Source organism: Pezoporus wallicus, unplaced genomic scaffold (assembly GCF_028554395.1).
Source record: "Pezoporus wallicus isolate ANWC-B61680 ecotype Strahan unplaced genomic scaffold, APGP_CSIRO_Pwel_v1 contig_2456, whole genome shotgun sequence".
Taxonomy (NCBI): domain Eukaryota; kingdom Metazoa; phylum Chordata; class Aves; order Psittaciformes; family Psittacidae; genus Pezoporus; species Pezoporus wallicus.
The window spans coordinates 754,817-768,381 of NW_026637053.1; the positions used below are offsets into that span (position 1 = coordinate 754,817).

At 43.1% G+C, this 13,565-nt stretch overlaps 1 protein-coding gene and 1 pseudogene across 1 annotated transcript; both read right to left on the reverse strand.

The window, feature by feature from the left end:
* Positions 1–306: 306 nt before the first annotated feature.
* Positions 307–11,822, reverse strand: TMEM64 (transmembrane protein 64). Its single transcript, XM_057402970.1, has 4 exons — positions 10,931–11,822; positions 4,882–5,037; positions 1,337–1,877; positions 307–544 (listed from the first exon to the last, which is right to left on the reverse strand). Exons 1-3 carry the CDS (start codon positions 11,693–11,695, stop codon positions 1,683–1,685), a joined length of 1,116 nt encoding a protein of 371 aa, XP_057258953.1. The 5' UTR covers positions 11,696–11,822; the 3' UTR covers positions 307–544; positions 1,337–1,682.
* On the reverse strand, positions 11,793–13,150 carry LOC130595917 (uncharacterized; annotated as a pseudogene).
* Between the last annotated feature and the right edge of the window lie 415 nt (positions 13,151–13,565).

Consider the following 13,565-nt stretch of genomic DNA (forward strand, 5'->3'; position numbering starts at 1 on the left):
TCAAATCTCTGCTTCCCAACAGCTTTGATGGCTTGCTATTCTCAACACAACGAAAATTGCTTGGACCCTATAAACAGCCTTACAAAAAGAAGGCAAAATCATTGCATTCAAGATTTGAAGACTGAAAGAATCCTTACAAACACGCAAAATAGGCAATACATCACTTCTTGTATCAGGTGACTCGTGTGTGTTTGAGCAATTAAACCTTGGTATGTATATCTACATGAAACTCACACATACAGAATATCAGGCGTTATTGTTGTTTTCCTTTTACACACACACACACACACACACACACACACACACACACACACACAAAAATTACTATCGGCTTAACCAGTCTACTCAAACTCAGTGAAAAACAGTCCACAGCACACATAAAAGAAGCATTATCCAATACAGTGTTATCTTGCAAAAAAGGAGTCAGAATTCCTGAGTCTCAGAGACACTACTGTCCTCCTCCATTACTGGATTATTTATTTTTCCAAGGAGAACCTCTAGTTTTCATTTCTTCATGCTGATGAAATTTATAATAGATTGCATCCTTTAAAAAAAATTAAAACTTTTAGAAAAAAACATGCCAACCAAAGTGAATTTTTAAAGCTTGGGGGGGGGAGGGGGAGGGGGGAATGACGAAGGATTCACTTACAAAGGAGAAGGGGGATTCACTTACAAAATAAAGGCCACCTACATGTAAAATAAGTACTGCCAGTATCCCATCATTCTGTTTAAAGGAGGGATTTAGCTTCCTGTTCTGGAAGCACTATTACGAGCAGTCATTAGAGTTGAAAAACTCCCTCTGTTTAACAATTAAAAATACTACAAACAGGACTAACATGGAACAGCCCTTTGTTACAATCACCAAAGTGGCAAAACCAATGCAACAGTTAGGTCATGAAGTCTCCTTCAGTTAGTCACTGCAATCTATTATAACTTCTATATTTTCCCTTTTACTTTGCATATTACACAGTGTAACTTAAAATGTTATTTAAGAGCACTTCAGTCCCACAATGTAGGATTTAAGCTTGTATGAATATGTATGCATGGTTCTGCGACATTTTTAATGATTTACAAAAATACATTCAATCAAAACTTTGTATAGGGATTTTGCTTTGTTTTGGTTTTTTTTTGACCCCAAAATGAAGGAAAAGCCAAATGGTCCCATCATTAGCTAAATAATACACTCCAAGTTCTGGAAGCAATTCCAATGCAAAAGCATATTCAAGAATAACATACACTGAATTGCATACTTTCTCATTCATCTTTATCAGTAATAAAATTCTACTGCATATAATTATTCAGGCTTATAAATAATGCTAAGCAGAAAAATATTTACCTCTGTGCTACTTTTCTCAGTTTATAGAAGCATTTTTCAGTTTACAGGAGCAAAGGAAAAAAAACCCTAAAGTGCAGACTACAGGCCATGACAGGCATAGTAAATGACCAAAGGTGCAGCCAAATTTGCATTTACATCTTAAGTTACTTCACCATCTTTCTTTCCTTGCTAGAAGTCACCCCATGTGCAACTGAAGAGCTGGTCGGTTGGTTTGTGCCACAGTACAACCTGTAACCACTGGTAAATTCTTCTGTTTTGTTGTTTTTTTTAAACTAGTTGAATTGTCCATAGGTATTTCTAGGCAATAGCTTAGGTACACAAAACCTTACTCTATTAATACTTGAAATCACACAATATTGACACCTCCTCCAGAGAATGCTACTGTCCTTTTGTTGCAGTATGTGGTTGAACCACTGATGCTTGGTTGACTGTCTTTAGCAAGAGAGGTCTTCATTTCTATTTCACACGCTACAATAGCTGCATTCAGTTCCACTTGAGCTCGGTGAACGACATAAAACATGAGTCCTATGCTTATGATAATCTGTAAAAAAAACAAAGAGTGTTGTAGACTACATAAACTGTAAGCATGAATACAAACCAACTGTTCGGAACAAACTAAAAAGTCACTGATGCGAAGATGCATGGAGGCACCTGTTGACTACATGTCAAGACATCAGATAGGAGATGAACTTGACCAGTGAGTGGCTCTAAACCTACACGCTAACAACATAACAGCATATCAGAACATAGACATTACATGGACCTTAAATACTGATATAAATTGAAAATATGTTTTCTTTCTTTCCATTGACATCCAAGTACTTATTAAAAACCAATCCCTTCACTTTCTCTCTTGGCAAAAATACCTCCACAAAGAAACAACACAGTGTATTTCTGTCAGTCAAAAGGGCTCTTTTCCCATGTACCAAGTGAATAATAGATCAAAATTGTACGGGGCGTCATTTGCAAAATAGCAGAGAGGGGATGATGCAGATGAAAAGAAATAAAGCTTCTTGTCCTTGCCCCTCTGGTGTGGAAGAGGGCAGAGAGCAGCATTATCACTGTGCTTCTCAGCTATCACCACTAAACAGGACTGAGCAACTTACAGTGGTCTGTATGGGAAGAACTTGGTTTCTAGACAATGGTGCAGGGGACAGAATGTTGGTGGTGTGGGTTTTGTTTGTTTTAAGCAGGAAATATTGTCCAAAACTAGGGTTTAGTTCAGGGTTTTGCTCTTTATTTTACTACTAAGAATTTTAAACTTCCACCACAATTATTATCAGGAATAAACCAGGACAATTTTTGCTTAGAAATTACTCATTCAATGACAACAGCATGCACTGCGCTCCCCAGAGGAAGCCTCTGGTTTCAATAAAACATCAGTTAAGTTCTACAAATGAGATCCTCCTTAAGAAAAATAATAGTCTTCAAATAAAAATCAAGCTGTCTCATAGTGAGAGTGCCCTTGAAAGAATTGCTTTGCCTTTTTAAAGAATATTTTATGAAACTAGTCTGCAACTTTACAAAAAAAGAAACAAAACCAACAAACAAAACCCCCAAAAACACTGAACAAAGGTTGTACTGTTTACAACAGAACCTAAAGTTTTGAGTCAAACATCTGAACTTCATTATTAATTGGTAAGGCTATGTTTTCTTTGAGGACTATCACTTAAAACATCTGCTGGCATGGCATAAAAGATGTTAGAATATCCCCAAGTAAGATGATCCACAAGTACAGTCAGAGGAGAATTGTGGCAGTCTCTAGCCCAACCTGCTGCTCAGAGCAGGGTTGGCTGGACGATCAGACCAGGTTGCTCAGCACTTTTGTCTAGTCAGGTGCTGAAAACTTCCAAGGATAAAGGTTTCACTACCTCTCCTATCCCTGTGGTGAAAAAAAAGATGTTTCTCACTAATTCAAATTATACAGTTCAAAAGCTGGCCAATGTAAGAATCAAAAGGAGACTATGGAGACAAAATTCTGAATACATAGTAAAAATCCTATTCTAAAAGCTTATCCAAATATTTACATCTTACTGGTTTTAGAAATACTACTACCAGTAGCCTAGTTCCCTAGATGAATAATGATGACACAATGGCTATGTTCTGATATGCTAGCTTTGTTGTTAGCATATCTAGTCTACTAGTCTGGAAATAACATTTCACAACAAAAACAAAAGATTACCAAGTAACCATTTATTTTCTCCTTGATCTATTCACCCCACATTTAAAAAGGCATTTTAATACTCACAACCCTGTTCTATGAAGCCTATAAATTAAATCTTCCATTTAAGAACACAAAAGTTGGGAAGGAAGGAGTATTAAAATGGTCCTCCTAGACTTAGTTTTACAACTTGGCATTGTTAAACATCAGCTTTACAATTGTAAAAACAGAGGAAGATAAATGACTGCAGTACCAAAGTCTGCAAAACACAGTAACTGCCAGCCAAACACAGCCTGAAGTACTGACACTGTGAGAGGTGGTTTTAGTATATAATCTGGTTCTGAAATACTCATGACCTCGATGCTTGTAATAGTCTCAGACTTAACGCTTACCCCAAAGATTTACTGACAAATTATTTTATCAGCTAAGCTTACATAAAGGTACTATATACTTCTCATGAATTTACTCACTTGAAAAATTAGGATATTCTGATGCTGGCTTTAGCAAAATATTATTTCTACAACACTTTCCATCCTGAACACCTACACAAAATGGGGAGTGTCCAGTCCTAACAGTGACCACTGCACACATGCTGGGTCCATGCACCCTGAACATGCTACTTCACAGCTGGTGGCACACAGGCTTTTGTGTAGCAGGGAAATGACACAACTAAAATCCATCAGGAGATTACCACAGAGGGCAAAAGAAGAAAATTTGACAAAACTGTGGCAGAAAAGAGAACACTGAGTAAGTTCTGCTTGCATCATATGAGGTAAGAGAGAATTAAACTTTGCTAACAGAACAAAATCAAAAGAAAACAGTACACTGGAAACCAGTATCTCTGGGTATCTAGCAGTCAATAAGGCTGGGAAAAAAGAAACATCAGCTCAGTTTTACACAATCTACTGAAAATACCAAAACCAGTTATAAACACTTTTTAATATCCACTACTTTTCAATACCACATGCCATATTCACTTGGCTCAGCCTGTACAAGGTCGGTTATCTCAGACTAGGGATCTGTTATGCCAACAGAGAACAGTTCTTAACCCCCAAGACATGCATTCCCCCCAGACCAACTGCAACCCACACCTTTTACCTGAGGATGTACAGTGTGAAAGACAAATCTCTGTGTCTCACACATTCCTATATGCATTCCAAATGACTTGAGACAAAGCTACAGGAAGGAAACTTGTCTACTGTCTCCAGAAGAAAAGTTCTGCTTTGAATCCCACTGGTACAGTAGATGGGTGAGAAATCACGCGGATACAGAAAAAAAAAATCAAAAAGATGACTGTTTCCAAGAGTAACTGCTTACCCAAGGAGTCGTAAAGAAACTGACATTATTGATACCAAGGTCTATGAAAGCTATTCTTTTAACTTACCTGTAAACTGAATATAAAATAGCCACTAACACTTTGTTCTGCAATCACATCCTCCATGGTGCGCAAGGTAGTGCCCAAGTATGAGTTCAGGAGCTGAGTAGGAAGCAGTCCAACTGAGGAAGCCATCAGGTAGTTGGGTAGTGACAAATCTGTAATCTGAGTAAAAGAGAGCATAAGAAATGGAGCATAGTTCTAACACAGTCTATGTGCACAAACAGCCAGACTGCCACTCCTATGCAAAATAATGAAAGGATTTCTTACATTCCTTCACTGAAAGTTTCTACTGTGTGTGAATCAAAACAGTACAGGGCTGGTTTTCATCCAGTCTTTCAAAAGTTCTTACGTTTTATTTTGTTTTACCTTACTGTACACAACATCTCTGTGCAGAAGTCATTAACTAAAGACGTAATTTCACTGTTCATTCAAGATGTTCATTTCTTCATGGTGAACAGAGCCCTACAATTTATGAGAATTTGCCTGCAGGAAGAAATTACTTTATCAAATGTGAAGGACTAAAGCAAAAACCTATTTGCTTTGCACTTTACACGTATGGCAACTGATAAGAGGCAACTGTTTAAAATGTTTTTGTATTAAATATCTAGGTAAACAGAATGGCAGATACAATTGGCCTCTGCAAAGGAAGTTATATATCTCATTCAGATACATGTAACTGTCAGTGATCTCCATCAGTGATATTTATCTGTATCTACCCTGAGATATATGGGTATCATTAAGAATCTCTACCCAAGATGTTTTACATCACACTTTCATTACATAGTACACAGTTACAGCTTTTAATTTATCTGGAAAAAAACACTAACAATACGTCAAAATATTTTCCCCTCTTTGCTGAAATTTCTGTTCTCAGCCAATATGTGGACAGTTTACATGGGAACAAAATACACAGCACTAGCTAAATTAGTATCAGCAGCCATTAGGAAATAGTAAATGAAAGAGCCAAGAGGCCAAAGGATATTTACTCAGGAAAACAGAAACAGGAGAAAACTACAGGTTAAAAATGAGTACAAAAAGGGTGATTCTGAAAGAAGCAGGCTAAGGAATTTTCCAGACAATTCAGTTGATCACATAGGCATAAAACAAGTTCTAATTAAGAACAGCCCCTAACACTGGGAGCCTACACAGAAATTATTGACCTTGAGAGTTCTGTACAATGTCGAAGACAAGAGAATAGCAGCAAAGTTACACATTTCATCATGCTATTCTTAAAATAAGCTTTAGTTACTATGAAAGTCACAGTGCTGAATTCTCAAAGCTCTAAGCAGCATCAGTGGAAAGTTTTTAGGAGGAAGGAAGGGCAATGGAGGAGGCAAATGCACTGAAGCATAAAGATTGATTCACTGGAACAAGATCCAGTAACTCAAATCAAAACTTCATGCTGCAAATTATTCTTCCCACAGACTGAAATATACACCAGCACCACAAATAATACAGTTCCTCTATACACAAGATTAATTTAGGTTTATAATGAAAAAGCTCTACATAACTCATAGAATCATGGAATGTTTAGACCTTAAAGGTCATCTAGTTCCAACCCCTTGCCATGGGCAGGGACACCTTACACTTAGACCAGGTTGCTCAAAGTCCCATCCAACCTGGCCTTTAACACTGCCAGGGAAGAGGCATCCACAATTTTCTGGGCAACCTGTTACAATGCCTCACCACTCTCACAGTAAAGAATTTCTTCCTCATATCTAATCTAAATCTATCCTCCTTAAGTTTAAAGCCACTACACTTTGTCTTATCCCTGCATGCCCTTGTAAAAAGTCCCTCTCCAATTATGTCAGAACTTCACATTTGACCAATGCTTTGAAACCTTGTTTCCCCCTGAACATAATAGTAATCTGGGCCATGCAGTAAGAATGCACAATGAAAATTTAACATATTGCCAAAGGAATGAAGGAGCTGCTATTAAAAGTCTCTGAAATACTAATGCTGAGGCAAGATTTGCTAAGTAGGGCATTGTCATTACATGTAACGGAGATGAGAAACTTCCCAAAGATTGTTTTAATGCTCCCAGGCACTTCTCTCATTTCTGTACATACATTAAGGACACTTCGGTTGCAGAGCAACACATATGCACACCTGGATTTGTCCTGAAGCAACTGGACCTCCTGAGTCATGAGAGGCTCCAAGCGAGAGGCTGCCAATGAACACACTGAACTGCAACCTGTGCTTCCATTAAAATGAAAGCTAGGGAAAGCAGGGTGGAATCTTGCAGGTGCCCTTTCAACCACTGGTTTGCAAGGCTTAGACCTACAGTGGTATTCCTTCCCCCAGGAGGCACAAGAAGTGGACAGTGTCCCTGCCTAAGAAAGCAGAGAAATCTGCAATTGAACTTACAGCTTTCCATTTCTTTCCTTTTACGAACTTGACCTATTCTACAAACCTGCTAGACTGGGGTCTGTGTGGCCAGACAAACACAGCTTCTGATAAACAGAAGCTACCAGAACTCCATTTCTAGTGAAAGCTCAAGCCAGCAAAAATTAACAGCGAATTCCCAAAGCATGCATGAATATAATTGTGTTATGGGCCTAACTGACGTATTTAAATGAAATTAAGAACTACCTAACTGCTCTGGTAACAAGATTATTAGCCAGAAAATCTCCCAGTAAGCCTTGGACAGGCTTTGTCTGGTAGAATTTCTGTGTAGTCTTTGCAGCTCACAACTTTGGTTCAGTACTATCAAAGAATAAATGCTTGTGTCAGGACTTTGTTGGGGGTTTCACATGCCTTTAGGGACTGCAGTAGATTTCTCTCCACTCAACTTACAGATCTGTGTATTTCAGATCCGGCAGGCCTAGCAACTGAGAGCAAAGGACAGTGTTGATGCTCTTTTATTTCCTCGGGGTGGGGGGTGAGGTTTGAGGTGCTGTGAGAGGGGGGAAGAATAAAACCTGCAATGCCACCAAGTAGTAAATAAAAAACAAGACAAAAAATAGCTATCAACTTTTCAAGAAGCAGAGTAAGCAGCCTGCCTGTTCTTGCAAAGCAGGTACCATTTCTTCACATCTGATTTCACGCTGTGCATTTCTGGAACCGGAGATGCTCACTTGGACACTCTAGATTTCTTTTTAGCCAGATTATTTCATACACATGATACTCCTCTCAAAGAGAAGAAGAAATATAAATGCTGATCTAACCTACACCTGGCACTACAAATAATCAGTTTGCACAAACCTCACTCCAGGGACCTACTAGTAGGAAAGAGGTGATAACCTGCATACCAGGGCTCCTTACAGACCTGCCTTCAAAACACTCAAGAGCTGCCAAGGGAAGACGGCTGTGGGTGGGCAAACACTCCAGTAACAGCTATCAGCCCACCCCAGCAACTGAGGCCAACCTGGCACCACAGGAGCAACAATTAAGCAAAACCCACTCAAAGAGAAATATGAACATGCTTTCAGTTAACAAGTTTCTAGGTCTTCATAAAGGCAAGTAAATGCATTACCCCACTGCTCCTACTATCAGCACCTTCCCAAAGAGCAGCAGAATGAACTTAAGAAACAAGACGCTCATGTCTGGCTGGTGAAAGACTAAGGAACCTGTGTTAATTTTCCTCTTGTGCTGTCAGATAATATAATCCCATCACTTGCCAAATGCTAGGAAGCTCTTCCTCCCTACTGTATACTCCCTGGCAATTCAACCTCCTCAATCCCCTCAGCAGGTGGTACACACCACTGAACAAGTGCTTGTGGAAATCCATCAAGTAATCCCAGCCCTGCAGATGACCACTCCCACATCAAGGTTATGTTTTGCCCTGGACTTCATGTGTCACTTCCTCCCTTCCCTCTCATTTAAGCATTCTCAGTATCTCCTGTTTACTTATACACATGCACACAGACCAGACTGCTGGAAAATTAAAGACACATAGGTTTTCTTAAGGCCACTGGTCTCTTCTCCATTATTAAGAGCAATCCTTCTCAAATTCATTGCTAAAGCTGCTAGGACAGGGAATGGATAAATGGTTAGGGCACCCCAAAACCCCTTGCAATTTTAACTTTTCAAATAAATCAGATTTCAAAGAAATTAACAACTTGACCCATGTAGGTAGAATTTTGTATTATATACATAGTTTACACTTGACTAACAGCAAGAAACTGCCCTGAATTCCCAGATTTGCATGCAACATCTTTAATTTTCAGTAATCTAGCAGTTCATATTAAACGTTCTCAGTTAAAATTTAAACACACCGTGCTTTATTTGACTATGCTGTGCAGTAGTAAATCCGGAGTAATAAACATAACCCAAATTAGTTTTAGCAGGCAATATCCAAGTTACTTGGCATATCAAGAATCTGGTTTCATCTCATTTCCTATCTGTTATTTTAACACTGAAACCTTCCCCTTGGAAAGAAAATTATTTAGCTTGCAGTACTGAGAGAATACAAAATGCTGATTTACAGCATCATTTTAATATTGCACTGGCCTGAATACTCTGCTTAATTGTGTTTCCAACCAAATGGTTTGCCATGAAGGAAATCTTTTTAACCCAGTAATTCTCTGGCCAGTTCTCGAGATTCAATACTACTCTACATCTGCTGACTACTTCAAGTGACACCCAGAAGCTGTGAAGAACTGGAGCACATCAGCTCTCCCCACTTTAGGAGGGTCACACTACAGCAGAAGCCTCATCTGCAACACTGGGACCTTGAGCTCTGGCAGGACTCTGCTCCCAGCTGCATGGGTCTAAGCTTCCTCAGTCCTGCAGTAATATAAGAAAATAAATAAAACAGTGGAGTTTCTTCTCAATTACAAGGAAATAGTTAAATGACCTGCTTAAAAAGAAATTATAAATTGCTACAGTTTTCACGGACAGAGACTGCAGCTCTTGAGATGAATGCCTCAGCATACATAGCTTTATACATAGCAACTTTAAATATTTGATGGGGGTGTTAACCCCTAAAAACTGTGCGGATTTTTTCTTAAATAAAAAATTTGGTATTCAGTGATCTATGCATTTCAATCAGATGATTTTGTCAGAATTAAGCAAGCACTTCAGAAGGGTACAGGACCAGGACTGCAGAAGGGGGGAAGGAAAGTGTACTGTAACAAAGTGGCAGACCAAACCACTTTTTTAGAGGGTCTCTTACACTAAAGAACCTATGAGCTCCTGTTAAATGCTTAAAATATTTCACCATCTGGTTTGCTTTCTTTTGATTCCAGAGAGTTAGCAGACACAACTAAGGCGTAACACACAGCCAAAACCAAAACCTTCAAAGGACTCACGAAGAGATGAGGGTCTGAAATTGTCATCATCAGCATGATGGTACTCAAAAAGGGGACCCTCCATACTCTACTTTCTCCTTTAAGATGACCAAAGAGAACAGTAAGATTGTAAGTTTTACATGGCTGCTCTTAAAGAACACACCGTCATTTTAAAGTAGAAAGAAAAGCCAGAATAACCCCCTGTCAAACTCAAAGTTTAAACCAACTTTCAATACCACTGTGGTATACAGTCTCTTTTCAGCTCTGAGGCTACATCTTCCTGCTTTGCCCAAGATATGCGGCCTCTCTGATGTGCACGGACCTACCACGTCATGGATTTGCCAGATGTATGCTACAAACACCACGCAGAGGAGGAATTTTGTCAATTTCTTTCTTTCCAATATAATTACTTTTATTAAGTAGTTCAGACAGATCTGACATGACCACTTAAAAATACAAGTTTTCCTCCCACTCCAATCACTTTGATAACACACACACTTAAAAACTGTTGTGTTCTCCACAGATTTTGCTAACCAGCACATTGGTACTTCTTTCCATCATCAGAATGTAGTCTTGAAACATAGACAGCAGCTCTAACACAATGACACCGAACAAGGCACCTTGAAAACCTGACATCCCTCCACAAGCACAGAAGAGCCACTAGCAAAGGCAGGCAAGGGAATATTACTTTTAATGCTGTTAGAAAAGAAAGAAACCAAGGTTTCTTCCCGGGAAAGAGGGCAACTTCCACCACTGACACTGGTCGCTATGGTGCAAGCCATCCTTCCAGCCAGAGCTTTTTCCTTGGCCACACGGGAACTCACCGCGAAGACAGCATTCTGCAGCCCAAAGGGGATCGGGGTCAGCCGTGCCAGAGCCACCACCTTGAGGCCACTGCCGCCCTCCACGACGCGGACGATGGCACTGAGAGTCTCGCTGCCCTGGATCCTGGCCCTCGCCCAGTGGGCCAACAGCCGCTTGCAGGCCACATGGGCGACAAAAGTGCCCACAAGGACGCCGAGCACCATCAGCCCCATCCCCAGCCAGAAGCCATAGAGGTAGCTGGCGGCCACGTTGAGAAGGATGTAGCCCCAGCCGCAGGGGAAGGACACGATGATGAAGCCCACGGTGAAGAGCAGCACACCTGCCAGGCTGTCCAGGCTCTCGGCCCAGAGCACCAGGTCTCGCAGGTACTGGCGCACCAGGGCCAGCGAGGCGAAGCAGAGGGCTGCCAGAACGCACACGCTGAGGCAGCTCTTGCACCAGCAGGTGCCCAGGAGGCAGCAGGAGCAGCGCCAGCCCCGGGCCTCGGCCAGCCCGGACCCGCCGCCGCCCTCCTCGGGCAGCTGGCAGAGCAGCAGCTCCGCCGGCGGCAGCCCGCCCTGCTCCACGTATGGCCGGAGCAGCAGCCCCTCAGCCCCCGCTGCCTCTGCTGGGACGAAGCCGACAGTACCCCCGCCGCCGCCTCCTGCCGCCGTCCCAGCGGCTCGGGACAGCCAGCGGCCCAGGTCCTGCCGGGCCCCCTGCGCCGCCGCCTGCTTCACGGCCCGGGAAAGCAGCTGCAGCGCCGCGGTCCCCGCGCCCCACATGCCCCCGCCCCGCCGCCCGGCTCTACCGCGGCGGAGCCGCCCAGCCCCGTCGCTTCCCGCCTCCGCAGGCAGCCAGCGGCCGGGGGCGGATGCTCCCTCATCGCCCCGCCATGGCCCGGCTGCCGGCGGCGGAGCCCAGCCGAGGGCCGGGCGGGGGCGGAGAAGCGGCAGCGGGGCGGGCGGAGAGGTGGGGGCCGCGCTTCGCCGCGCGGGCCCGGCAGGCGGACTGTCCGCGGCGGCCTCCGAGCTGCCTCCCCCCTGAGTTAGACAGCAGCGGCAGCGCCGCGCTCTCCGTCCCGGCAGTGGCAGCGGCGGCCCTGGCGGAGCGCGAGTCCCGGGGGGCGGCAGCGGCGGCAGCAGCAGCGGAGCTCCATCTCCCAGCGCTCTGGTCTCCTGCTCTGCGAAACACGCTCTCGGAGCGGCGATGCCGATGTGGCAGCCCGGGCGCCGCTCGCAGCGGAGGGGGAGGAGGTTCCACTCCGGCGGTAACACAGCCCCGCCCCGCTGCGGGGCTCGGCGGCAGCGCCGTGGCCCGCCTCCCGCTCCGCTCCGCCCCGCGCCGGGTGTGCCTGCGCGGGCCTCTCTCCTCGCACCGAAGGAGCGAGGCTGTGGTGGGTTTGGTGGTCCTCTGTCTTGTTCTCGGTAGCCCTCGTTCAGAGCCGCGGGCAGCAGCGAGGAGAGGGACCGGTCTGGGAAGCCGGAGATTATGTCAGAGGAGGGGGTAGCTGAAGCGCTTCTGAGTAGCTGCTCGCATCGCGGTGGGTTGACCCACCCGACGGCTTAGCTCACATGCCTGGAGGCTCAGACACGCTTTCGGACAGTTTGAGCTTGAATTTTGAGCCATTGCTAGAATGAAACAGCCTGAATACGGGAGATTAGTTCACAGGGGCCCTTTCTCTGAAGCTTCGCCGAGGCTCGGCAGCTTCATAGGTGGCTGTTGCTCTGGCGTTACTAATGACAGAAGCTGTATGGTGCAGAAAGGGTTTTGTTTCTTTCACAACACTTAAACGTACCATGCGTTCCAGTGTAGTTACATTCCTCCACTAGGAAATTTGCATGCATATATAAAACAAGTGTGGGAGCTGTAAAGGTTAAAGAGTGATTGGAAAAAAATGAAGAGCATATCTCGGGTATACTACAGATACATTCACTTGACAAAGACACCATTTAGAAATGATATAACCTGAGTAGTCCAACAAAACAGCCTAAGAAAATAACAGATGTCTTTGAGTACCAGAACAGAATAAAACAATCCTGGGAGACACTGTACAACAGGGACCTGCAGATAAGTATCTCCAGCATAATCTGCTTTCTTGCTGTCACTTGTATCCCAGTGTGAGCATTTGATTTTGTGTGTGCTCCTTCCTTACAATGCAAACACAGGGCATACATCCGACAATAATAATATTCTTGTAATAATGCCCCACATTGTGGGTTGTAAAGGGTGGTTGGCATGCTTGTACATTCAGTAAGGCATTTCAGCAAACTGGGGATGGCTGGAAGTTTAGTAGAAAAATGAGACAAAATATTCTGGTTTTATATTAAGAGCGTGTATGTCTTTGATGTGGTTTCAGCTTGTGTGTATTTTTGTTCAGTGCAGTTGCTTTCACCAAATATGAAAAAGCCTGAGTGGAAATGTCTATCAGAGTTCCACACTTTACACTGCCCCTACATTTCTGTATTTAAAGTGTATAACCTTTTTGGAATGAATTGCCTGCTGTTGCTCCTAAAAGCCTCGGGGTTCTGTATTTGTAATCACAAAAAACACACTTGCAAGAGGAACATCATAGTCTATCTAACTGACAGTCCTGAGATTACACTCCAGACTATAAAAACATTTTAACTAGTTAGCTGGTGGACATGCTTTTCT